The sequence below is a fragment of the Sturnira hondurensis genome, unplaced genomic scaffold, assembly GCF_014824575.4.
Source record: "Sturnira hondurensis isolate 20B ecotype Veracruz unplaced genomic scaffold, ASM1482457v3 Scaffold0006413, whole genome shotgun sequence".
NCBI classification, from domain to species: Eukaryota; Metazoa; Chordata; class Mammalia; order Chiroptera; family Phyllostomidae; genus Sturnira; species Sturnira hondurensis.
In genome coordinates, this window is record NW_028079044.1 from 19,076,776 (window position 1) to 19,101,887 (window position 25,112).

At 53.2% G+C, this 25,112-nt stretch overlaps 1 protein-coding gene across 1 annotated transcript; it reads right to left on the minus strand.

Annotated features, from left to right (window-relative positions):
* Positions 1–74: 74 nt before the first annotated feature.
* Positions 75–23,168, minus strand: ATP6V1B1 (ATPase H+ transporting V1 subunit B1). Its single transcript, XM_037048132.1, has 14 exons — positions 22,939–23,168; positions 15,583–15,638; positions 6,918–7,016; positions 6,621–6,714; positions 5,966–6,043; positions 4,946–5,085; positions 4,009–4,110; positions 3,297–3,394; positions 2,352–2,475; positions 2,038–2,188; positions 1,745–1,827; positions 857–961; positions 530–659; positions 75–447 (listed from the first exon to the last, which is right to left on the minus strand). Exons 1-14 carry the CDS (start codon positions 23,054–23,056, stop codon positions 284–286), a joined length of 1,542 nt encoding a protein of 513 aa, XP_036904027.1. The 5' UTR covers positions 23,057–23,168; the 3' UTR covers positions 75–283.
* Positions 23,169–25,112: the final 1,944 nt, after the last annotated feature.

Here is a 25,112-nt window from a genome sequence, read left to right on the forward strand (position 1 = left end):
AATTACTTCTTACCCTGGGGGGAGGCTTTTAATATAAAAATGCAAATGCTCCTGTCAGAACAAGATAGAGAATACAGGTCTGACAATCTGTCCTTTCCCTGTGCCAGAAAGCCAGGGAGAGGGCTGGAGCATGCACGCGGCCCACATAGCCGGTGGGTACTGAGGGTGGGCACAGAAGCGGTTGGCAGGTGAATGGAAGCGTGGAGGATGGGGAGGGGTGAGAGGACACAATGCGGAAGGCAGGGGTCCCAGAAGCACACTCTGGACCCAGTTGCAGAGGGGTCTAAAATGCAGTTTGAGTCGTGGTGTCCTGGGGCGCCCCCTCGCGGGAGTAGAACTCATCGATTACACCCTGCGGGATGCGCTTCAGCATCTCCTTGGGGAAGGTGCGCAACAGCTTCCAGCCCAGGTCCAGCGACTCAAACACTGAGCGGTTCTCATATGGGCCTAGGGACAGAGCGCGAGTGTCAGGTTTGTGTGAGTGTAGGTCAGAGGGTTACTGACTGACCACCCCCCCTATGCGCCTCACCCTGGTTGATGAAATTCTTCTCGAACTTCTGCAGGAATTCCAGGTAGAGCAGGTCCTCCGAAGTGAGCGCCTCTTCCCCCACCACGGCCTTCATGGCCTGCACGTCCTTCCCGATGGCATAGCAAGCATACTGGGGGAGGGGGCAGAACAGATGATCCCTCACCTCAGGCTTATCACCTGTGCTCCAGGGCTCCCAGTATGGCTGTGATGGGGGGGCACTTTTGGGGGAGGGATTAGCAGAAGAAAAACTCCTGGTCTAGACAGGTTTCAGACCTTCGGCATCTGAAACCAGCACCCTCACTAGCCCCTGGATCCACTCCTTCTTACCAGCTGGTTAGAGACATCTCCATGGTCCTTTCTTGTCATGCCCTCACCAATGGCAGACTTCATCAATCGAGACAGGGAAGGGAGCACGTTGATGGGGGGGTAGATCTGGGGGGGGGCAGAAGGTGGAGCAGAAGGCATGGTCCAAACTTTTGTTTCCTTCCCACCCTGCTTCTCTTCCCTGCCCACCCCAGGGTGCCTTCTCCTTCATCCTATGGAGAAGTGGTTCACTACCCACCTCTTTTATCGCTCAGACATTCTAGGACTTCGATGTGTAGGTGTCTACGTGTGTAGGGGAAGATGACATGACATCAGTCAGTGAAAGCCTCACTATTTCAAACCTTTTGATTGTTTGGACAAAACCAGGTTGAAACTCAAGTTAATAGCTACAAAGAAGAACTTGCCAAGCAAAGAGGACGAGGTCATACGGGTTGCCTTTGACCTCAGATGGGACAGACACCTTTTTTAACCCACTGGCACATCTTTCACCGTCTCCTTGTGTCAGTGACCCATTGTTTTCAGTTCACCAGAGCAAGTTACTGGAAAGGGACGAGAGTAGATACTAAAGAGTATTTCTTTAGTATCTACTATCTTCTAGGTGTTTTCTGTATGCCAACTCCCAAATGCAACTGAGTGATAAAATACTACTATTCCCATTTTAGAGAAGAGAAAACTTAGAATCAGAGAGATGGACTTATTTTTTCAAGTTTCCATAGCCAGGTAGGATGGATTCCACCCAGACCTGTCTTCTGTCTGTGAACCAGAGTCTCCCTGGGGCATTATCTCCTGTTTGGGGTGAGCCTTGCCTGGCCATTCTTGATTCATGGAGAGAAGAAGCACAGGAGTGGTGGAGAGAGCAGAAAATGGGTGGGAGGGGAAGTAGGGAAGTACCTGTCTGTTATGAAGCTGTCTGTCCACATAGATCTGTCCCTCTGTGATGAAGCCCGTCAGGTCTGGGATAGGGTGAGTGATATCTACAAGGAGATTCGCTGGCCTCAGTGTAGATGGGGCCCAGGTTTCCACCCACTCAGGGCCATCATGGGAGTGATGGAGTGGATGGGGGCAAGGAAAGGACAGTGTCCACCCTGACGGGGGTACAGAGCCACTGCACATCTATACACAGTGTGCAGGTGGGAAGGGTGGGCAGGGGGCTTCAGAGAACAGTGGGCACTGAGGAGGCTCACCATCATTGGGCATGGTGAGGATGGGGATCTGAGTAATGGATCCTCCACGGCCCATCACACGGCCTGCCCGCTCGTAGATGGTGGCCAGATCTGTGTACATGTATCCAGGGAAGCCTCGGCGCCCAGGCACCTCCTCTCTGGCAGCTGAGACCTGCAACATCCATGGGCATTGGGATAAGAGTGGGAGTGAGAAGCTGAGACGAGGCATGGAGGGCTCAGTGACTCTGAGAAATGGAGTGGGGGCAGGCCTGGGTGGGTGAGCTCTGGGGTGCAGGGGCTGGGATGAACCTGACACCCCTCCACAGCCACCTCACCTCCCGCAAGGCTTCTGCATAGGAACTCATGTCAGTCAGTATGACCAGCACATGCTTCTCACACTGGTAGGCCAGGAACTCAGCAGTGGTCAGCGCCAGGCGGGGGGTGATGATCCTCTCGATCCTGGAGACACGGTCAAGGGTTAGAGAGCCTGTGCTCTGTTGGCTCCAGTACCGAGTGGAAAGTGACCTGGGAAGCTGGGACTGCACGTAGCAGCCGGGGAATGGGCACGACGAGCCCCTGCCCCCAGCCCCTAGGTCAGGGCCCTGGTTCCTGGGAGTGGGTAACTCAACCAGCCCCACACACTCGTCCTGTGGTAGGAACAGAGACTGGGGCGGGGTGAGAAGTTGTGTGAGAGGGGGACAGGCAGGACTAGGAGTGTCTGATGAGGGTAACAGTGCCCTGTTTCTGTGGCCTGCAGGTGAGGGACGAGGGCACATCAGAGGGAGGGGGTCAGGGCTTCTGCTGTAGTTCCCTCTTCCCTGGGCATCCGCCTTGGGCCAGCTGGGGCGCTCTCAGTCACTCAGGGTCGTCCTCAGGACCCCCTCCTCCCTGGTCCTCTCGCTGTTCCCGTGCATGCTTAGGGTGCACCGCTCTGTCCCTTCCACTCTGAGTGTCCCCGACCTCCGGGCTCTGTGCCCCTGGGTCTCTCCTTTGGTGATGTCCTCACAGCCTCCGGAATGCTGTTACTTAGTTTTTGGAGTACTCGCAATACCCAGGATAGTTTATTAAAATTGTTTTTCCTAACCACTGAACCCCCAGACTTAAGTTCACATTTTCTAAACTTTTAAAGTAGCCGTTTTTCTAAACATATGGTTTTGAGAAATATCTGTTTCATGGTGACTTTGTGGTGACTCTGGAAAATCTCTGGAAAGCCCTCTGGGTCTTGGAAGGGCACGGGACCTGCTGCCTGAGGGCAGTATGGGCACCGGGAGAGGACTCACGTGGGGTCGTTGGCCAAGTTCAGGAAGAGGCAGACGTTCCCCATGGTACCATTCTGCTCAAAGTCAGACTTGAAGAACCTGGCTGTCTCCATGTTCACCTGGACACACAACAGGGAGAGCTGGAGGTGGGGCCTCAGGCCTGAGGGCAGGGATCCAGGCCCTTCCCGTCTCTTCTCAGCAAAGCCTGTAGACTGACTGTCTAACCATCACTGGGGATGAAGGTGCCACAGTCACCGGGGTGACCCTGGGGAGTGAAAGGGCAGGGCCGGTTTGTTGCCCAGCCCCGGGCAGGTTCTTATCAGACTCTCAAAGAGAGATTCAGGCTTCTCCAGGCTGAGCTCTGCTCAGTGCCCTCCTGTGCCTTCCTTGGCCGGCTGCTTCCCATGAGCCTTCTGCCCTATCCTTGGGCCTTTAGATTTGCCTCCCAGAGATGTCTTGTCTCCTCAGTTCCCTGGTTTCCCCACCTTCAGGCCACCCTGGGCTCATCTTATAGCTGCTGCAGCCTTTGGGGTGCCTCAAGGGCCCACCGCACCCCTTCAGTCATGTTCTCGCCTCTCCTGCCAGTCAGGCCGAGACTCTGACAGCTTCTCAAGGGGAAGGATTGTGTCTCCTCCATCCGATGAGGCCGTGCCGGAGGCCAGGGGAGACCAGGGGAGACCAGGCTCCCTACCCACAGTGTCCAGAATTTGCCAACCTGGCCAGCCCCTCTTACCCCCATGGCCGCAAAGACGATGGCAAAGTTGTCATCATCATAATCCAGCACAGCCTTGGACTTCTTCACCAGCCCAGCCTGGCGGCAGATCTGAGCAGCAATCTGGGGTGGACAGGGTTAGGAGGAAGGATGTCAGAGCCACTTGCAGTCAGTCCCCCTGCAGGGGCCTTCAGTGGGAGGGACTCCCAAAGGTGAAAGGGTGACCCCAGGTCCTGCAGCTCTTCTCTGGGGAGAGGCTGCCCCGATCTGCGGCTACTCAAAGGCTGAGGGTGCCGGTCAAGGGGAGCAGGTGAAATGACAGTTCCAAAGAGCAAGAGCCTCCGAGGCGCAGGTTTGGGCCGGTTGGCCTTCAGAAGCTGTGCCTCCCCCCAGCCTGCTGGGTCTCTCTGGGCGCAGCCGGCAGCAGCGTGGGTCAGGATATGTGTGTGTAGGGTGGAGGACGGGCCGCTTCTGCCCTCTGATCACTGAGACCACTTTGAGGGTGACCTGGGGCACATCTGGGAGTGGCTGTGGGAGGAGCATCTAGAAACCTTGTCCCCCGCACAGCGTTGAGAGGAACAGGGCTCTGTGCACTTGGTGGCAGGGATGGGGAGGCCTCATATGGCCATGGGGCCAGCATGAGAGGGTTCACTCAGTGCAGGGAGAAAAGCTGAGCAGGACCGTCGACACCGGGGTTACCCATGGGCTCTCGGGAGTTGGTGAGTGCCCCACTTGCTGGGGCAGAGGCTTGAGGACCTGCCTGGGGACAATGAGGAGGTCCTGTGCAGCCCTGTGTCCCTGAGTTGCCACAGTACAACTGCCAGTCTTGATGCTCATGACCCCAGCTTGGCCAACTCCTGCCTACTCTGCGTAGGAAGCCCTCCTCGCTCACCTGCCAGCCCCAGCCTCTCTCTGTCCCTTGCCTTTGGTTGTGCCTGCAGGCTCCCACGGGCCTCACCTCATTGTGGGGGAGCCCAGCCGCGGAGAAGATGGGAATCTTCTGCCCTCGGGCGATGCTGTTCATGACATCGATGGGAGAGATGCCGGTCTGGATCATCTCCTCAGGATAGATGCGGTCAAAGGGGTTGATGGGCTGGCCTGAAGACAGAAATCATAAACCTATACTCAAGGGTTCAGGTCCTTCCCTGCCCTCCCTGCCCCCACCTCGGACTCCAGGGCAGCGCTGTTAACAGAATTCTCTGCCCCGATGGAAGTGGGCTCCGCGTGCACCACCTAGTGTGGCAGCCGAAGCCACATGCATGTGAAACGAGGTTTTGAAACAACATTTTATTTCATTTGAATGCATTTGTATTTAAGTAGCCACATGTTCAGTGCCCCCTTAGACATTGCTACCATTGGTGCGCTGGAAGGTGGGTAGGAGCCCAGGCTGAGGCCCCTGCAATCAGAGCCGGGGACCCCCTGTAAATTTACAGGTGCTGTGCAGGGTTAGGACAACCTGAGGGTGGCCCAGAGACCTGTGTGAGTGGGTATGTGTTCTGTGCTCTGCCTCCAACTTGCTGTGTGGCTTTGAGCCCGCCAAGGACCTCCGTGGGCCTGCACTGCATCCTCAGTAAACTGACGTGATAGGGTTGGGGCACTCCTGACAGCTTCCCTTGGAGTGTGTGGGAGCCGGGGAGGGGCTGTGTCTGCTTGTGCAAGCAACCTGAGCAAGCTCCCAGGGGCAGGGACGAGGAACTGGAAGGCAGGACAGTGATGGTCTTGGGGCTCGTGTGGACCCCTGCACAATGGGCATGGAGTGCTGATGGCGGTGCTTCAGGCACTGTGGCTCTCTGGGGACAGAGGGGCCTTTGCTGCTCTCATGTCCCATGTGGTCGGCTGTCAGTCTGGTCAGCCCTGGTGGGGAGCCCTGGCCTACTGCTGGGGCCCATGTTGTGTGGGTGGCAGAGGCGATGACTGGGGTGGGGAAGATAGTTGAGGGCTGGATCCCAGGAGCCACCCAGGGCCTCTGGTCACTCACCATTGATATCCAGGAAGTCCTCTGCCATGACCTTTGGTCCTTTGTCAATAGGTTTGCCAGAACCATTGAAAACGCGACCTGAGGGTGGGCAGGGGGTGTGGAGAAAGCTCAGGGCCAGCCCTGGGTCCCTCACTGCTGCTCACACCCCACATCACCACCAGCTCTGCCCTGCCCCCTAGATCCCAAGTGCCCTGTGTCCCCTTCCCCCTCAACCCTCAGTCACCCCCAGAAAGCTGGGGGTTACCACAGCGACTGTCTCCTTGGGAGTCTTCCTTTCTCTCCTGGAAGCCTGCATAGGCAGGGCCGTAGCCCAGAACAACTGCACTAAGGGGGGGATTTGGGTTGGGACGTGGAGAGGGCCAGTGGAGCAGATTGTGGGAGAGAATGAGGGGACGTGCTCTTCATTTCAGGCCAACCCCAGAGAGGTGGCTACCTGCCGTGCCCCTGCTTTACTGGACCCGCCTTCCTCAGTTCTTGAACACCTGCCGCGTGTCGGGCGTGTCGGGGGTGAGGGTCGAAGATAGAAGACTCCACCCCTGACCTCAGAGAGTTCACAGGTGAAGCAGATGTGTAAACAGGCGGTGACAATGCAGTGAGCCAAGTGCTTGACAGGACAGAAGGGCCCATCCTCTCTTGTCCCACCCCCACCCCTCACCTAGCATGTCCTCTGACACTGGAGACCGAAGGATGTCCCCTGTGAATTCGCAGGTGGTCTTCTGAGCATCAATCCCCGAGGTCCCTTCAAACACCTATGGGACAAGAGGTTAGTAATTCCAACAAGGGGCTTGCTGGAGAGGATGGGGCCTCCATTCTCCCGTTTATGCCCAGCTCTGGGCAAGGTGCCCTCGGGGAAAGAGGACAGTTCCTGTCTTGGGAGGATATAGGGTAATGTGGGAGCTTGGTGGGTTTATTCATCTATTCCAACAGCCAGCATCTCATTGATGCCACTTACCTGAACAATTGCCTTGGTCCCAGACACCTCAAGTACTTGCCCGCTCCTCTGCGTCCCATCGGAGAGGGTGAAGTTGACGATCTCAGCATACTGGGCAAACTGGCGGCGGAGAGAGCAGCCCGGAGCAACACTGAGGTCAGTGGTGAAGTTAATGTGTCCTCCCCACCCCTCCTTGATTCAGGCCCAAGCTTCCGTCTCCCCTCTTCTTCTCAGACCCTTTTGGAAACAAGCTCAAGGGGCTAGGAAGGGGCACGTTTGAATTCTTCTTGGGAGGCAGTATCCAGGAAGCACCAACTTTAGAGTTGGAAGACCAATGGGTAGGAGCACCAACTTTAGAGTTGGAAGACCAGAGTTGGAATTGGAATCTGAGGCTTAGAAGCTGTGTGACCCTTGGAAGTTATATAATGTCTCTGAGCCTTCATTTTCTCATCTCTAAAATGGAGGTAATAATCATATTATAATACCTACTTCACAGGGCTGCTTTGGAGAGAAAAAGAGATAATATATGTGATGTTATTAACTGGTGCCCATCACCTTGCCACAGCTTGATCACATTCAGTAGCTATTCTGGCCGTTCAGGTCTCTTGGATGCCACCGTGGTTCCTGCCCTGGGGACTCACGGAGAACACACGGGGCGCTCTCCAGGAACCAGGTTCCCGATCTTCACCCACGTGCAGAGGAGGCTGCAGGCTAGGCCAGGAGAGCAGACCCTGCGCACTGACACCGCCCTCAGCTCTTGTCAGCACTGTCAGCCCCGAGGGAGCTGAGCCCTGCACCTGCACTTTCTTCCCAAGGGAGACACCGGCCAGAACGCGGAGCATCGCCCGGCCCCCTCGCCTTGCTGCCCAGATTGCTGGTCTGCTTCAGGGAGTAAGCCACAGTCTTAGTCCGATAAAACTAAATGGTAATAAAGACAACACCCCTCTCTACAAAGTTTCTAATATTCTGGAAAATCAAAGTGCTCTTCTAAATACTCCTTGGACATTCAACAAACGGACAATCAAAAGTGAGATGACGGAGGAAGCGGGAAAGACAAAAACCACGTCCTAACCCATAGAACACATGGAGCTGCACCAGGCTGTCTGATCACAGTAAAAGTAAGACAGAAATCAATAAGGAAAAGACAGAAAACCTTTATATATTTGACAATGTGAAAACATGCTAAATAGAGAAGAACTTACCAGCAGAGTTAGAAAACATTCCATGCTACACAATAACGAACAACTGCGTATCGACATACATGTGATACACGTAGAGCTTTGCGCTTATATTAAAAAAAAGGAAGTTGGGGGTGGGGAGGGGAAGAAAAAGAAAAAAGTTGAAATGTAAAAGGAAAATACAGCATTAGAACTCCAAGACAGTAGGAGAAATACTAAAAGGGAAGAAATTATTAATGCAGAAAACCATCATGTAATAGGGAAAATCAACAAAGCCAACTGGTTTTGGAAAAGCTTTATGAAATAGACAGATCTCTAGCAACACTGATGTTTTAAAAAAGAAAAAAGGCATGGATAAATAATTGTTAGAATAAAAAGTCAAAAGTAGCTATACTAATAATACTAAAAAGATAAAAGGAATGATGAACTATTTCATGCAATATATTTCAGAACTTGCATGAAATGAATCAAGTGCAAAGTTTGCCTCAAACCAAAACCATTTAAAAACAAAATTCAGGAAATTCAGGGTATTCCTCTGGCCCTTAAGATATTAAATACACATTTAAAAATCTTTCCATGAGGAAAATCCTAGCCCCAGGTCATGCTGCCAGTGAGTTCTAACAATGAGGAGCAAATAGTTTGAGGCTTAGGCAAGCTTTTTAAAAGACTGGAACAAAGGCAGGGTCTTTCCTTCACTGTATGAGACATGTATGACATTAATGCTAAAACAAGAATTGTGAGAAAGTTATAGGTAATCTCACTCGTGAATATAGATACAAAAATCCTAAATGAAATTTAGCAGACCAAGTTCAGCAAGTTACAGATAGGCCAAATAATAAAGGGAAAAAAGTTTAAAGCACAAAACAATGAAGATAAACACACACACATAAAAATAATAAAATCAAGCTGGGATTATTCCAGGAATTCGAGGTTAGTCTAATATTAGAAAGTCTATTCATGCAATTTTCTTATTTAATAAAAGGGTTTTTAAAAACCCTGTGATCATCTAAAAACGTTTTAGAAAAAGTTTTTAAAAAACCATCCAAGATTGAAAACAGAAGACAAGAACAAGGGGTGGGGGAGCTGAAGAGGGTAAAGGGGACCAATACCGGGCAATGGGAGGGAAACAGACTTGGGTGGTGAGCACGCGTTGTGATACACTGATGAGGCTTTAAAGAATTGTGTACTTGAAATTTATATAATATCACTAAAAGGTCACGCCAATAAATTTAATTTTTTAAGAGACAAAAACAAAACTATGATAGCGGAGATTAAAAGGGAAATTCCTTAACCTCCCCCCCTCCCAAAGTATCCCAAAAGCCCACTGGAAATACTATACTGAATGGTATAATGTATAAAACATTCCCTTTAAAATTAGGAGCAAGCCAACAATGCCTGCTTTCATCATGCTGTTCAACATGCACTGGAGGAACTAGAAAAATAATAAGGTAAACAGAAAATAAAGATTAGAAACAAAACTACAACGTGAAAAACTCCCCAAATCCTAAACCACTAATGAGTATAGCATAGCTCACAAACAAACTAGAGACCCATTTCTTATATAGATGCAGAAATTATAAATTGTTGCTCAGTAAATCACTCAGTGTATTAAATAAATAACAAGTATGACCAAGTAGGGTTTATTCGAAGAATGCAAGCCTAGGTCGATCAACATTTGGGAACTTGTCAACAGTTGACGACATACTTCATAATAATAGGGAGTCTGTCAACATGAATGAAAAGGGAAACTCCACAGGACTCTGTAAATAAACCTGAAAGTTGGTCGATAAAGGTCGGCAGCTGTTTCTAATACGACTTTATGTAAAATAGGAGCGGAAGGCAAGTCTTTGAACACCAGAGTGTTCTCTGAAACCAACATCAACATCCTGATAAACAGTGAAATTCTAACCCCATTTCCACTTTCAATAAAATCAGTAACACAGCGATGCCTGTATTGCCATTTGTACTTAATTTTGTTTTGGAAATTTTAGTATATACACTAAGACAAAAAAAAAACAGAGGAAGAAAACAGTATACCAAAAACATAAATGGAGAATGTCTTATATATTTTTTCAAAGTAGTCAGGAGAGGAGACTGTATTCTTCAAAAATGTCAAAAAAAGTCTCTTTGGAAACGTTCCAGAGTGTAGGAGGCTGAACAGACACAATGATTAAATGCAACACCAATAGATAAAGACATAATTGCCTTTACTGTCACGTGATATATAGAAAAACCCAAGAGGATTCAGTTAAAACAAAAACAATAAACTCCAGGATTAATAAGATAATTTGGCTATATATGAAACTTATCTTTTTCTTACTATTCTAGCTATAAACAGAAAAGGAAATAAAGAAAAGCATTTCATCCACAAACCCCATAAAATATTGGAAGTAAATCTAACAAGAAAACAATAAAATCTTGTAGAAGGGCATAAAATAAGCCTTGAACAAATGGAGAGCAACACTGTTTTTTAAGACAGAATTACTTACTATCGTAAAAATATAAATCCCTTCAAGAGTATATACACTAAACGCATTCACAATTGATGTTTCTCCCGAAACTTAAAATGATCTTAACATTTGCATAAATGTCTGAGAATATCCAAAAAACAGGTACTGAAAAGATCAGGAATGGAGGACTTGCCTTATCAGATACTAAAACGCTACTTCTGAAGCTACTTCGGGCGAGTGGTGAGGGTTGGCTGCCGGGCAGACAGTGGACGAGTGGGCCGGGTAGGCAGCCCAGAGCCGGGAGGGAGCCGGGTTTGGGGGAGTGTCACAGCGCCAGCCTGGCTCCTCGGTTCCCGGGGAAAGAGATGACTGAACAATGGTGCTGATGTAACTGGGCATCTACTTAGAAGATGACCACATCAGAAACACAAATACTTTCCAGGCATTTAAAAGATTTAAATATAAAGCTAAAACAAACAAACAAACAAAACCCCGAGAGAAGGAACTTTTCTTCCTTGTTTTCTTTCTAAGTAACCAGTTAAAAGGATAAGAGAGATGTCTTAGACAAGAAATCCAGAAGGTCTAAATGAAAAACTAGAAATATTTGGTTTTATAAGCATTTAAAATTTCTGTCTGGTACAGGCACCACACACAGTAAACAAAGAGCCACGACACCTCAAGCCGTGCCCCTCACAGAGGAGGGAGTGGGATCTGAGCGGGTAGGAGGGTTAGCTTCCCGGTCATCAGGGAAGAGCAGGAGCACTAATGTTCACCTCCCCGACAGACGACATTAAGGAGAAAACATATTCAGGGCTGGCAAGGGTGTTGAGAAGTGAGTCCTCTCATAGGTTTGGTAGGAGTGTGCGAGTTGGCCCACCCTCGCTGGGAGGAGCCCCAAACTGCCCATGTCTATTTAAAAATAAACATACACTGGGAACCAGCAGTTTATGTCAGGGCGTCTATCCTACAGCAATAAAGGCATCCAAATGAAAGGGATATATACATATATATATTTGTACTATTTGTAGCAGCAAAACCTGCAAACATAGTGACTGTCTCTTAGTAATGGAACTATTATTCAATGACACAGGACATCCACGCTATTTGCCTACAATGCTGCTATCAAAGAAAATGAGTAAAATGTGTATCCATCCGACATGTTTTAAGAGACTAACACCAATGTAAACCTCTGATATGCACATTCTTGCCCATATATAGCAGGATCTTCACATTAGTTATTTCAATAAGTTAGGAGCAGATAGTTAACTTTATGTGTCTTTTCTTTGTTTCACTAGTTCAAAGGAGCATTCTTAAAATATTAAAATGTACTGAAAATTTGGAACATGCACGTGGTTACTCACCATCATTATACACCCCCCACCCCCACTCTCCACAAACTGGTGAACTTACGGTCGAGGAAGGAGGAGCAAATGGCACAATTTCCCAACTGAGTGTGACCAGCGCGGGGTCCCCTTTCCCAGGGCACCCCTGCTGGGGTCGAACCTAATACAGGAGGGTTTGCATCTCTGATCGTTACTGTAGGAGGCTCTGGCTTGGGTCCCTCCTGGTCCTGTGAAGAGGGTGGCTGGAAGAGGATGATTCCCCTGCAAGCCACCCCTCCGACTCTTTACAGTGGGAGTCCTCGGGGAGGGGCTCGGCCCAAGAGGAAGGCTCGGAGGTGGGCAGCGTGGCCTGTGCTAGCGCCCAGACGTCTTCGGCTTTTGAACCACAAGAGGGAGCCAGAGAGCAAGGACAGCGTGGCCTGGGAAAGTTCAGTTAAGAGTCCACAGCTCTATTCCCTCTGCCGCTCTGCCTGGACCTCCCCCTTCCTGAACCCGCCGCTGACCTCATTGTTTGCAGAACCGATGGTGGGCTGCTAATCTCAGGGGGAAAATTGTTGCACAGGGACCAGACCAGAGTGGGCCCAAAAGCGATCAGCAGTGGGCCCAGTAGGTGGAAATCAGGTAGCAGGATGATAAACAGATGTCCTTTTAATGTGGGTTGATGTGGGTGAGGGAGGTTGAGAGGAAAGGAGTGGACAGGAAGTGGCACACTGTGTGCCCCTGAAAAGTGAAATCAGAGAAAATGAACTTTATATAGCAGAGAGTATGGTCAGGCAGTAGAAAGTATTGTCCCAACTGTCACCCTCAGCCCCGGAAGGAGTAGTCTGGGATCCTTTAGGAAGAGACAGCTGACCTCTTGTGTTTCTGTGCTGGAAATTTGTTCATAGAAGGGGGTGGTCATAGCCACGTAGAGCAGTTTGGGTGAGAACTTCAGTGTGCAATCGTGAGCTTTTACCCAAGGAGGCCTCTCTCCCAGCCCATACTGGGCAAGCCTGATTCTCCCCACCCTCACTGTTGGTTACTAAGAGCATTGCAGGGAGTGGGGGTGGTGCAGTGCAACCCATATCTTCTGCTGGAGACTCAACTGAGTGTTCAGCCAGCCCTTAATGAAGCACAGGGGAGCTGCTGAACACATTTGGAGTCTTCTTAGGAAGACTGGCAGAAACCTGCACCTTGGAAAATCAGATGAAACTGTGGAAACTACCCCGAGAAAAATGCACAGACACATGCACGCATACCTCCAAATATTTGCATACAATTTCAAGGCCCTTATTCCCTGGGCTAAGAACCTGTGATCTACACAAAATTCTTCCCCCAGTATTTTTCCGTTTGAGGGAGGATGGAAGCAAGTTAATTGCCTGTGACTCAATGTGGACAGAAGGTGGTGCTGTAGAAGAAGATTTGTGGCATTTTGCCCAAACAACCATAGAACAGGGAAAAGGGTGTGAGAAGGTGGAGGGGGAGCACAAAAGGTGCCTTCTGAACTTATGAGACTAAAATTACCAATTCCTTCCCGTCCCCTTGCAAGCCCAGGGTTCTCTGGGTGTCTCCATCTCCCAGTTACCCTGTTCTGCAAGAGTACCAGACGCCTGCAATCATCCTAGAATCATAGGTCTGGGGATCTATTTTCAGTTTCCTAGTCCAGCCCCATTTTACAGTTGAGAAAATGGGCGTCTGCATGGGTACTACCTCTCCATGTGGCACTGTGGCCTGCAGACCAGCAGGCACAGTAGGGAGTGTGATGGAGGTGGGCGAGGGGGCAGGGGATGGCACCAACGGTTTAATCAGGGGTCTTAGCACTTCTGCATTCCAGGCAGCACTATCGCTAGCCCAGGAGAAAAAATAATTATACATTTATCTGATTTGACCCTCACAACAGCGCTGTGATCATTTGAGAGATGAGGAAATGGGGATTTCCCATCCGAGACAGATGGCTCTCACACTTCAGGGAGCATCGGATCACCTGGAGGGCTTTTAAAAAGATTTTTGGGCCTCACACTCAGAGTTCCTGATTCTGTCAGTCTGGCAGGGAGCCCAGGAATCTGCATTTCTAACAAGTTCCTGGATGGTGCTGATGCTGCCGATCTAGACCCGACAGGTTCTAGCAGGAAGGGTGAGATGGGGCCAAAAGTCAAGAAGCCTGAGTCAGACTGTCTGACCCTGGTGCACACACACAACTGCTCCGCCACCCCTCCTCCCAGGGTGTCCCCAACATTAGTGGGTGGAACAGTAATGTCCGCTGAATGAGGAATCTGTTTTCCAGAAACGAGTGGGTCTGATTTCTTTGATGTAGTTGGCCCAGGTTTTGACAGGTCCACATTTAGTCACACTAACACTTATTTATTCATCCATCTCCTTCACTTACTCACTCTTCCTTTGAACAGACCAAGCACCTGCCTAGGGGCTCTAGGAGCTTAGGGTTGGTACAATGCCGCCCATGTCCAATAGGAGGGCACAGTGTGGGAGAGGGCCAGGAAGGAGACATGTGGCCAGGTGGTGACCAGCTGCCTTAGTGGATGGGATGCTGACCACAAGGCAGTACACAAAGCTGAGAGGAGGGACAGGCTCACTGCCAAGGGGCCTGGAAGAGTCTCCCAGGAGGAGGTAAGCTGTCAGCTGGCTCTGGGGGTGAGTCAAATGGAGGGCAAGGGGAAAAGGTAGTAAAAGAGGCAGAGGGGGAAGTACGTGCAAAGGCCCTGAGACATTACATGGCAGCTACAGAGTCGGTGTGGGTTTCTAAGTGGGAGAGTGAGAGTGGGAGGAGACGTGAGAGTGGAAAGGTACACAGGATGAGGCACCAGGGGGCCCTGAGTGAGTCTGAGGCAGGGAGCAGAGGGGTCAGGGCTGCATGGCTGCAGGGGGGGATGGGAGGGTGCCAGGCTGGGGTCCCAGAGGCCCTGGCCATAATAAGGTATTGCAGGGGGTGGTGGGGGGAGAGTGCTGACAGAACATGTGCCCCCACAGAGTGTGGAGGGAGGAGTCAGGGTGGCACTCGAATCTCCAGTTTGCCCACCTGGGAGGTGGGGTAGGAGGCGGGTGGGGAGGAGGGGAAAGGGGTGATGGGGTGCAACTGCTGGGTACAGGGCCCATGCCATTGCCCGGCTCCGTATGCCTCAGGAATCCCCCATCTCAGGACTCAAAATACTGCCAGTGTTTGTCAGGGTCCTGCAGTTTCCCCGGGGACACAAAGTTGCCCGCATCCCATTTCCATTTCCTTGTGCCAGGCCCACTTCACTTCCCACCCCAGCTGCTGGTTCTCAGGCCGAGATATTCTGAAGGCCTTTGAAAGCCTCCAGCTCTTCAGAAAAGTTAGCTGGCAGTGACCTGCTGCCGCCTCCCCTCCACTTTAGAAGAAGTGCTATGAGAGTGGCAGGGGGGAGGGTCCAGCCTCCTGAGGGAGTTTGACGCACGGTTCTGCTGATGCAGAAAGAAGGGCAATAGCCTGGGTCCCCCAGCTCATGGGCGATAGCGCTCCCTGAAGGCCCAGAGTGGGGTCCCACTAAAAAAGCCAGGGAGAACCTCGAGTGGCTGGGAGACAGCTGCAGAGGATAATGTGGGGGCAGGTGGCAGGGGATCAGGAAAAACAGGACGAGACAGGCCCTTGGGGCCATCTAGGGACAGGGCAATTTAGAAGAAATCCTGCAAACCCTGCACCTGTGGGGCTAGGGAGTCCTGGGATTCGGCCTTGGAGCCTGGGAAGAGGTGGGAGTCTTACCTTGACATGGTCCAGCACCACCAGGGGCCCATTGACGCTGCACACAGTCCTGTAGGCTGGGGGAGGAGTGGGAGGGTGAGGATCTTACACCTAGACACACACACACACACACACAGAGTCAGCAGCATCCTCCGCTGACCCTCCCTCCCCTCCCTCTTACACCAGCCCCATCCCCTCCCCAGCCTGGGCCATCAGAGTCATTAGCTGTGACAGAGCCAGCCACCATTGCTGTAAGGGTCGTGCCCCTGCCTGCAGGGCCCCCTCAGCCTTGGACACCTGCAGGAGGCTGGGGGAGGGCCAGGTCGAGGGCAAGGCCCCTCAGAGTCTCCCCTGCTCAGCCCTGCAGAGGCCTTTCTCATCCCTGAGGCTGCTTCCCCGCTGGCCTCAGGCCCCTCACCCACTCCCTCCTCTCTGACCCACAGTGTTTTCCAAAAGCTTCTGGCCCCCGCTGTGGCAGAAAACTGCCCTCCCCTGACCCTCACCAGGACCACACTTCTCTTCATCACCCCACACTGATTGAACGCTGTGTGTGTAGCGGTGCAGGCATCAGTGAGAATAGCCACCAGCACCCCTGCTGTGCCACGAGGCCCTGCCGGGAGGGCTCCCTGGCTCCCCAGGTTCACTGGGTGCCCGTGGGGGAGGAGAGAAAGCGACAAAGAAGGGGGAGCCGCAGAAGGTCTCAGTCCTAGTGGCTGCAGAGATCCGCAAATGGGGCCATGAGCTCTGCTTACCAGGAGCAATTGGGTTACACTCCAGGAAATACCTCTGGACTCCAGTGTCGCTCCCCCTACTGGTAGAAGAAGCCAGAAGCCATGCACTGGCAGGCAGGAGCCCCGTTTTGGTTCCTCTAGGGGCTGGCTGAGGGGCCCTGGATCCTCCCCGCCCACACCCCTGGGATACCATAGCCCTTCTCGGGGGTCCTTGTAAAGCACCAGTGAGACAACTGAGGGACGGAAGTGGGCAGGGCAGGGTGGGCAGGGTGTCTGTGAAGTCACTGAGTCGCCCACAGGCTGGGAGGGCGTCCCAGGGGAGAGTGGTCTGAGCATCCCTTTCACAGGTGCGGAACAGAGGGCCCAGGGGCACATAGACACTGTGGCGAGGGAGAGGCTGGGGCCCTCCCTTTGTCTCTCTCATCAGACCACACTGGCTCCCAGCCATTTGCCCTCTGCTTGTAGGCCAGATGGTGCTAAGCCACACCAGGCCAAGGGGAACGACATCCCTGCTCACGCTCTCCCCGGTGGTCAGACTCCTTATTTTCCTTGGATATAAGTTCCTTTGATTGGGCCTCGGGCTAGGAAGACACACTGGGCAAGGGTATTTTTGCACAGATAATTGCCGGGCTTTTCTGAGCTTGAAACCTTAAGAACAGGAAGAGGCACCAGGACATAAGCTCTCCTTAGGCTTGGGCTTGGAACAGGGGACTCCCTCACCCTCCTGCCCTCAAACTAGCAGTCCACTGAGCCACTCTCTCCTCTTTCCCCAGCCAGGAGATGTCCCAACTTCCACCCAAGGTCAGGCGCTAGAGGTGACTGCTCTTTGGAGTGAAGGGCCAGCGCCTCCCTCTCTTTCTGAACTCTCCATCCATCTTGAACCCCTCCCCCTCAGCCCCCCCAGCCCCGGTCCCTCTCCAGGGGCTGCCTTCTCAGCACAGCTTCTCACAGGCAGACACCGGGCCTCTTCCTTTCCACCTTCCACCCAACCCTCGCCCTCTCCAATCTGCCTGCTTTCCAGGCCACATGTGGCTTGTGAATTGCTAAGCTCAAAGGGACCAGATCCTGGAGGCACTGTCCCCTACAGCTCCTGGGAGGCCCTGCCCCTCCTTCCGTGCCCCTCACCCCACCTCTCTGGCTGCTCCTCAAGGTATCTGGAGGACCTTTGGGTGTTGGAGGGCCTCAGGGCGGGGACCTGGCTCTGGACTTCTCACTCTCCTTCCCCCGGACGATCTGCATTTCCTTCCCTCCTCCCTTCCCTTCTTAAGCACGTCTATCTGATGTGCTGCGGGTGCTAGACTAGGCAAAAACAGGTGGCAAGTAAAACAGGGACCTGTGAGGGTGCCTACAATTAAAAAGAAGGGCTAAAGATAAAACAGTTCAGCTACAAACGCCGTGGGTGCTGTGAAGAGAGGGGACAGGGTGGGTGGGAGTGGGTGGGAAGCCTGGGCTCTCAAGAGGAAACAAGCCCTTTTCAGGAAGGGCCATTTGAGCTGAGGCTTCTAGGTCAGGGGGACTTATCAGCAGCCCCCACCCCCTGGGCAAAGGGCACATCTGGCAGAGGTGAGGAAGCCCAATGATGAGAAAGAACTTGGTGCCTTTGGGGAACAGAGAAGGACAGTGTGGCTGGCTTGCACAGGCTCACTTCTGGGGTGCAGGCGGACATGGTCCCGTGAGACACAGAGCAGAGATGTCTGCAGCGGTCACTGCTGAGACCCCACCTCTTAGAAAAGTGTGGGCATATGGTAGACACTCAGTAAGTATTCACTGGGTGAATTATGACAGGTGTTACCTGGACCCACCAGCTTGGCCCCGTATTTCCCAGCTCAAAACCCACATGTGCCCCCGCCGGTGCTTCCCCAGCCCCACGCCAGATGGGGGTCCTGTCACACAGCTGAAGGGCTCACTCCCCTGGCCCCTGCCACTCCTGTGCAGACAGAGGGTGGAGGGGATGAGAGAGAGGCTACACAGAGCTGAGGGGTGGCATAGGAAGACCCCGATGAGGGGGAAGGCAGAGGCTGCGGCATCACCCTCCCCACCGCCACGAAGGAAATGTGCTAGGTAGCCACACAGAGCCCCTCTGGCTCACCCGGCATTTTGATAAAATTCTCTGGGTTTCCAGAGCTGTGGGAGGCAGAGTGGAGCAGGTGAGCCCCTCAGAGGAAGGATGGAGAAGCAGGAGGAGGAGAGGAATTGTGGGAATGCCAGCAAAAGCACAAGGGTGGGGAGAGTGTCGCATTTCAAAATGCCCGGAAGAGCTGGCATCTTGCTGGCTGGCCCTGTAGAGAAAATATCAGACTGCGGAAAGGACTGAGACGGCAGAAGGAAGACCCAGGGTGGGTGGGCCTTATAAGGAGGTGGGCTGAGAGAGGGGGAAAGGCCTGAGGTCCAGAAAGCCCCAGGGCACCACTTCCAGTTCTGTGAGAGGGACAAGCCTTTCAGCTTCCTCCTCATGTTCACAGCTGGTCACTTCATAGCTTCTGTCATGTGAAACCCTCATTAACCCTGACACCCAACAACCCTACCTTGGGAGTGGAGCGTCCAAGGAAGGTCACGTGGTGATGGTAATGGGCACAAAAGGGGGATTGGATCTGCCACCCCACCCCCACCCCCAGCCCCCAAGGAGAAGGGGCTGGTTTGCCGGGAGTCTAGGGGCTGGGGCAAGTGCCTGCCTGCAGCAGAGCCAGGCCCTGGGGCTGCCAGCTTCTCGGTTCTATGCTTCCCCACTTCCCACCCCAGGCCCAGGCTGCATGGCTGACCAGCATGCATTCTCTAAGGCCCTCATCTATTCACTGCAACAGCCTGGTCTGTAAGCTGCCTTCCCAGGCTTCCAGCAGGCACGGGGCCTGACTTCTGGTGGGCCTTATAAATAGTTGCTGGATGAATACATGGCTCTGTTGCCTGGCCCGTCACTGCAGATAATCGGTTATGTGGCTGTTTCTTCTGGCTATTCACATCTTTTAAAGCTTGGCCTTGGATGGCAGCCAACTGGGTCCTCTTGCCTTTGAAGTTCCCCAGTGCTCCAGGCTGGCACCCTAGGGGGTATTCTGTTCTCTAGCTTGTCTGTTCCTTAAGAAGACAGTTTCTCCCCTCAGACTAGGGTGTCCCGCCATCAGACTAGTCCGTGTCTCTTCTTAGAGGCTGTCTGGTTTGGACGCAGGCAGGGTGGTGGCTGAGCAACGATGGTGTCCTTGACTGGAAGCCAGGCCTTTGGTTGGTGCCCACCCCCGACTGTGCCCGTTGTGTCCACAGCGTGGAGCAGCTAAGTGAGGCCCAGGAAGTCAGCTGATTTCCACTGGGGCACACCACCAATCAGGACAGTACCCTGTGGCACCCACTGAAAAGGCCACTGCCCTGGACACGCCCACTGCCCTGGACACACCCTCAGCCCCGAAGAGGTGACGGCTGGGGGCAGCACTTGGGCAGAGTGCTGAACCAGAAGACCTTGGGGGGGGCACTTCCTCAATAGGCCTTCCAAGACTTTGCAGACTCCCCCTCCAGCTGCCCTGCCCACCCACCCCCTCTCCATTGTCCTAGCTGACATTTGGGTTGCACTTCTGGCTGCAGCCCCTCCCTGACCCTGTCTCCCCGCCGGCTTCCCTGTCAAAGGCTCAGCAGGGGGCTCGGGCAGCCCACTAATTAGGATGGCCCAGCCACACACCTGCAGCGTCCTGGGAGAGGGCTGAGGCAGGCGCCCATGCGTGAGGCCAGGGTGGGGGCAAGCCCGGGGCAGCAGGTCCCTCACCTCCTCCCTGATCCTCCTGGAGGAATTAGGGAAGGGGGGCCACGAACTGGAATCTGATGGTTCTTAGAATCAGCCCAAGACCCCTGTGGGGTGGTATGTCTCAGTGTACCCTCCCTGGCCTTTCAGTTGAGGAAACTGAGGCAGCCAGGGCTACGGCACTCAAGCCCCTGGCAGTCTGACCTGGCTCCATCCCTCCAGCCAGGCTGTCAGCCTGTCCATCACAGCTTTTGCTCATGCTGTGCCCCTCACCCCTCACCCTACCAGCCTAGCAACTTCTGCCCCATAAGACCAGATAAAGCCATACCATGTCCTTTCCTTGGGGAATAACTCTAGCTCCGAGGGTGGGAAAGGGGTCCCTTTATTTATAGGAGTGGATATTGCTGGGGTTCACTCTCCATTCAGATTCCACCCCTCCTTTCTGGCCCACTCCCTCCCCAGCCATTGCAGTGCCTCAGGCCACCTCCTCCTCCAAGAAGCCTCCTGGACTCACCCCAGTGGCCCAGTGATCCCTGGGGCTGGGAGCCAGCTGCCCTCTTCCTAGTCTCTTCCCTTCTCTACACGAAAAGTTCTCCTGTCTGCCCTGGCCAGGTGGCTCAGTGGGTTGGAGCATCATCCCATACACCAAAAGATTTCTGGTTCTATCCCTGGTTTAGGAGTTTATGGGAGACAACCAGCAACGGGAGGATGTTTCTCTCTCTCCTTGCTTTACTCTTTAAAATCAATAAATATATCCTCGGATGAGGACTAGTTTTTTTAAAAAGTTCTCCTGCCTGGAAGTGATTAGAGGCCTCGGTAGAAGGCCAGACCACTGCGGAGAGCAGAAGGGACACTGGAGTCCCGCCTCTGGCGGGGGGGGGGTGGGGAACGGGGGGAGCAGCTCTGGGCTTTTCACCTCAGGCTCGGGAAGAGGAAAGGAGGGGAACTGGTGAGAGCTGCAGGTGCCCGCCTGCCCTGGGCGTGGGTGGTTGTCAAGGCTGTTTCCTGGGTGTATCCTGTGAGGACACTGGTGCATAGCAAAGATAAAGGTGGTGGCCTCTGTCACTGCAATAACATCTTTAACACAGCTGTGGAGACCAAAGGGGCTTCCCCCGCACTAACCTCACCTCTGGGTCAGCTGTTGTGTGTGAACGCACTTGCCTGGGTGGGGGCCACATGGAGCAATGAGCTTGCAAACCTGATGGGGGGAGATTTGCTGCCACCCCTGGGTTCCAGCCCCAGTCAGACTTGACCAGAGGCTTGTTGATCATAAATAAGGAACTGACTGGGGAAGGGGGTTGTGACCTGCAGGTTCCTGGATGGGCACAATCCAGGGAGAAGGAAGCAAAGAGTGCAGGTCCAGACTCCAGACCCCACTCCCCACTCAGGATTCTGGCAGCTCTTCTGTCCCACAGGGAGGAGGGGGGACAGGGAGGGACAGCAGGGGTGGGCCATCACGCAGGCCTGGACCACAGTCAGCCAACTCCTCTCCTGGGCTCTGGGCCCAAGAAGGGGGCCAGTCACTACATATTTCTGGGCCTTGGAGACTCCCTCTCTGCCCCAGGGGAGAATCTGGGCCTCTGTCCTTCTGCACCTCTGTAGGATAGGGCTGGCAGGGCCACTCCTCTCAGTTCCTCCGTAGCTGGACTATACTCCACCCCTCAGGGCCAGCTTGGGCCTAAGGAGGTGCCTCACACCCCCTGAGCTCCTCTTGGGGCTCCACCTTCAAGGGCAGACTAAGCTCTCAGCTGCCCTCTCAGGTCCTTCCTCCCACCCCTCACCCCTGGACTGTAAGTGGAGAGGGAGGGAGGGGCAGCTGTGCTAGGCCAGCTTCTTCCTGTACACACCCTGTTAACAGCCTCTGGCTCACCTCAGCTAGTGCTACACAGGCCGGTTTCTTCCAGTGAGCTGGGCTGTCTGAGATTTCTAGAATTTGCCAGGCCAGGGAGAATGACCTTGGACTAGGAGAGATGGCAAGGGCAGAGGGCTCCCTTTGGCCCTGGAGGCCTTACCATGTTCTCTGTCCCAGACTTCTGGACTTGGCCCACCCCTGCAGGACAGGCACTGAGGCCACCCCAGGGACACCCACTCTGAAGCCTACACAGGCACAATCCAGTATACACGCCTGTACCCCAGACGCCAGGTGCCCCCTCCCCACAAATACACACATACAGACATATGCCATCACCTGAGCATACACTCAAATGTTCTTCCCATGAGCACCCATGCTTGAGTACACACACACACACACATACCCTTACCGTGAGTGTGCAAGCATGCACACAGGTTCCCTTTATCCTGCTTTGTCCAAAATGACACATATACCCACATTTCCTTACTCAAGCTGTCACACATACCACACAAATCCTCACCCAAGTGAAGATGGGAACACACAACCCAGGTAGATGCTTCGCCTGGTTACTTTTACACACAGACACCCTCCCCCAGAATGCACAGATGGCATGCACGCATCGGTGTGAACACACAGGGCCAGCTATTTCCCCATCCTGGAAATGCACACAAACTGCATTGCTCCACATGCCCCAAGAATACTTGATCACACATTTCCTCGTGCTGAGTGTTCCAGTGTCCACACCCCCCCACACACCCCCCACATACACGCACACACTCTCAGGGGCAGAGAGCTGGGAACCGTGTCTGGACTTGGGGTCTCCACGCAGGGGCAGAGCAATGACAAGGAAGTTCCTGCAGCTACTTGCCTGTCCTCTCCTCTGGGGTAGCTGGGCTGGGGACCCCCATCTCTCCACCAGCAGAGGTGGCCCCTGCCCAGGCAGCTGATGGCATCATTCTCCTGGGCCAAAAGGTCTCCCCCATTGTCTGGTCCTCCTCTTTCCCTGAGGCTAAAAAGTAGGACCTGTGGACCCAGCAGCCCCCTAACCTCATCCACTGGGCGGTCATACTCACTGACACGGGGGTGGGTGATGTAGTTTCGGGTGACTGCCTGCACGTGCTCACGAGCTGCGCCCAGGTTGCAATCACTGCTGGGGAGGCCCGCAGGCCTGCTCTCTACCTTCATGGCCATGGTGAGCTGGGGGCAGAGTGCCTGAGACTGCTGAGGCAGGTCCAACGCTCCGGGCCCAGCTGGAACTGGAGAGAGCTGAGCAGCCTGCCCCTGTAGTCACCCTCCCCTCTTCCCTCCTCTCCTCCCCCTAGTCATCTGTTAAACAGGGAAACTTGGTTTCCTGGAGCAATTCCAGATATGGGAGGTGCCCTAGGCCACCTGAAGCAGGAAGATGGGGGAGGGGAGGGGCGGGGCAGTGGGGTCTGGCCAGCTTCCCTTGCCTCTGTCCTCTGCTATATCTCCACCTCCAAATGTGAACTCATTTCCTCCCCTGGAACTTCAGGTGCTCTCACAGGCTCAGGCCCCTCCCCACACCTCCTCCTGGTCTCCCCACTCTGGTCTTTGCACACGCAACCTGCCCTCGCCCTTCGCCCTTGGACCTGATCATGTGGTGTTCTCCCCCTGCACAATTCCATTTTCATCTTCTTCTGAACACCTATGGAGGATCATTCTTGAGTCAGCTTCAGTCCTGTCTCCTACAGGAAGGCTTCCCTGATCCTTCAGCTCCCTGGACTCAACACATTTGTCTCTTTCTTCTGTCATGCCCTCTAAGGGGACCAAAGTTCTGCCACCCTAAAGCTGCCTTTTGGGATATTGATTCTAAGCTGGTTATTCAGAAAGACTCAGAAAGAAACTTTGACCCTCTCCGCCTAAGAGATCAGATGGGAACACCTGCTCCAGGAAGGAGAGCTCAGCACAGTCACCTCGGCCTCACACAGGGAGACTCCAAGCCGGAGCCTGTGGACTCCCCACACCCCTCCCGTCCATTGTTTTCTGGGTTGCCTAACAAAAATTTACCTGCCGTGAGTGTTCTGCTCCTTCCCAATTACCTGCAAATCACCCATGTTTACTTCTAAAGTCTAAGACCCCAGTCCCCCCTTTCTCCTTTGTCCAAAATGACACATACACCAATTTTGCCTCACTGTCTTTGGAATATTCATGCTGATGTGAATTTCCCTTGTGCGTGTATTAAATTCTACTTTCTCTTGTTAATCTTTGTTAATTTGATTACTGGCCCAGCTAGAAAGAGCTCTGGTCTGTGGCGTCACTGGTCTCCGAGGCCCCAGAGTTGCACCTGCGTCTCCTCCATCAGACTCAGGCTCTGAGAGCCTTTCTGTCCCATAACACTGACAGCTCCCTGGGGACCAAGGCAGGGCTCTTTCCGTGTGGTCATGGAGCCCTGTCTCACCTTCTTATATTTCACCTCCATGGTCCCAGGCAGCCAGCCTCCCCAGACATTCTTAGCTCAGGGAGGAAAGTACAAACGGAGGATTAATTTTTTTGTGCCAGGTGTCTAGAGGAGCTGTGTATCCCCCCCGGGCCAGCAGAGAGTGACACAGTCCTGCTGGGCAAGGCAGGGTGGGCACTGGGTGGTGCCTGGGTGCTCCCAACTCAAGCTCTGCCCCAGCCCCCCATACATCTCATTCCAGACTCAGGGTTTCCCTCCCAGCACCCAGTGCTGGGTGACTCAGGGCAGCCAATTTGAAGGCAAATACGTGTTTGACAGAACAGCTTGGAGCAGACTATTACTCCCCACAGAGCCCAGATCTTGCCCGGCCGCCTCCGGACGAAGGGCCTGTTTCAGGTCTCTGGTTCCCCTCTCACAGTCTGCCTTCTTTCAGAGAACTCTCTCAGGTGTCATTCTGAAAGGTTAGCACGGGGAGACGTTGTCACCACAGACAGTTCTGATTTGCCATGGCAGTGGTTGCCCACGAATCTCACACAGTGACGAAACGACACGGCCCTGTGCCCACACCGTACCCATACCAATTTTCTGGTTCCAACGTTGCACTGTTGTCACAGAAGAGTTGGCCACTGGGGGAAACGGAGAGAAGAGTGCAAGACAGTTTCTTGACTATCTTTGCAACTTCCTATTAACCTACAATTATTGCAAAATAAGAAGTTAAATAAGTTTCTTATTTGAGCCTTGGCTGGTGTGGCTCAGAGGTTGAGTGCGGGCCTGTAAACCAGGGTCACTGGTTCGATTCCCAGTTGGGGCACACGCCTGGGTTGCAGG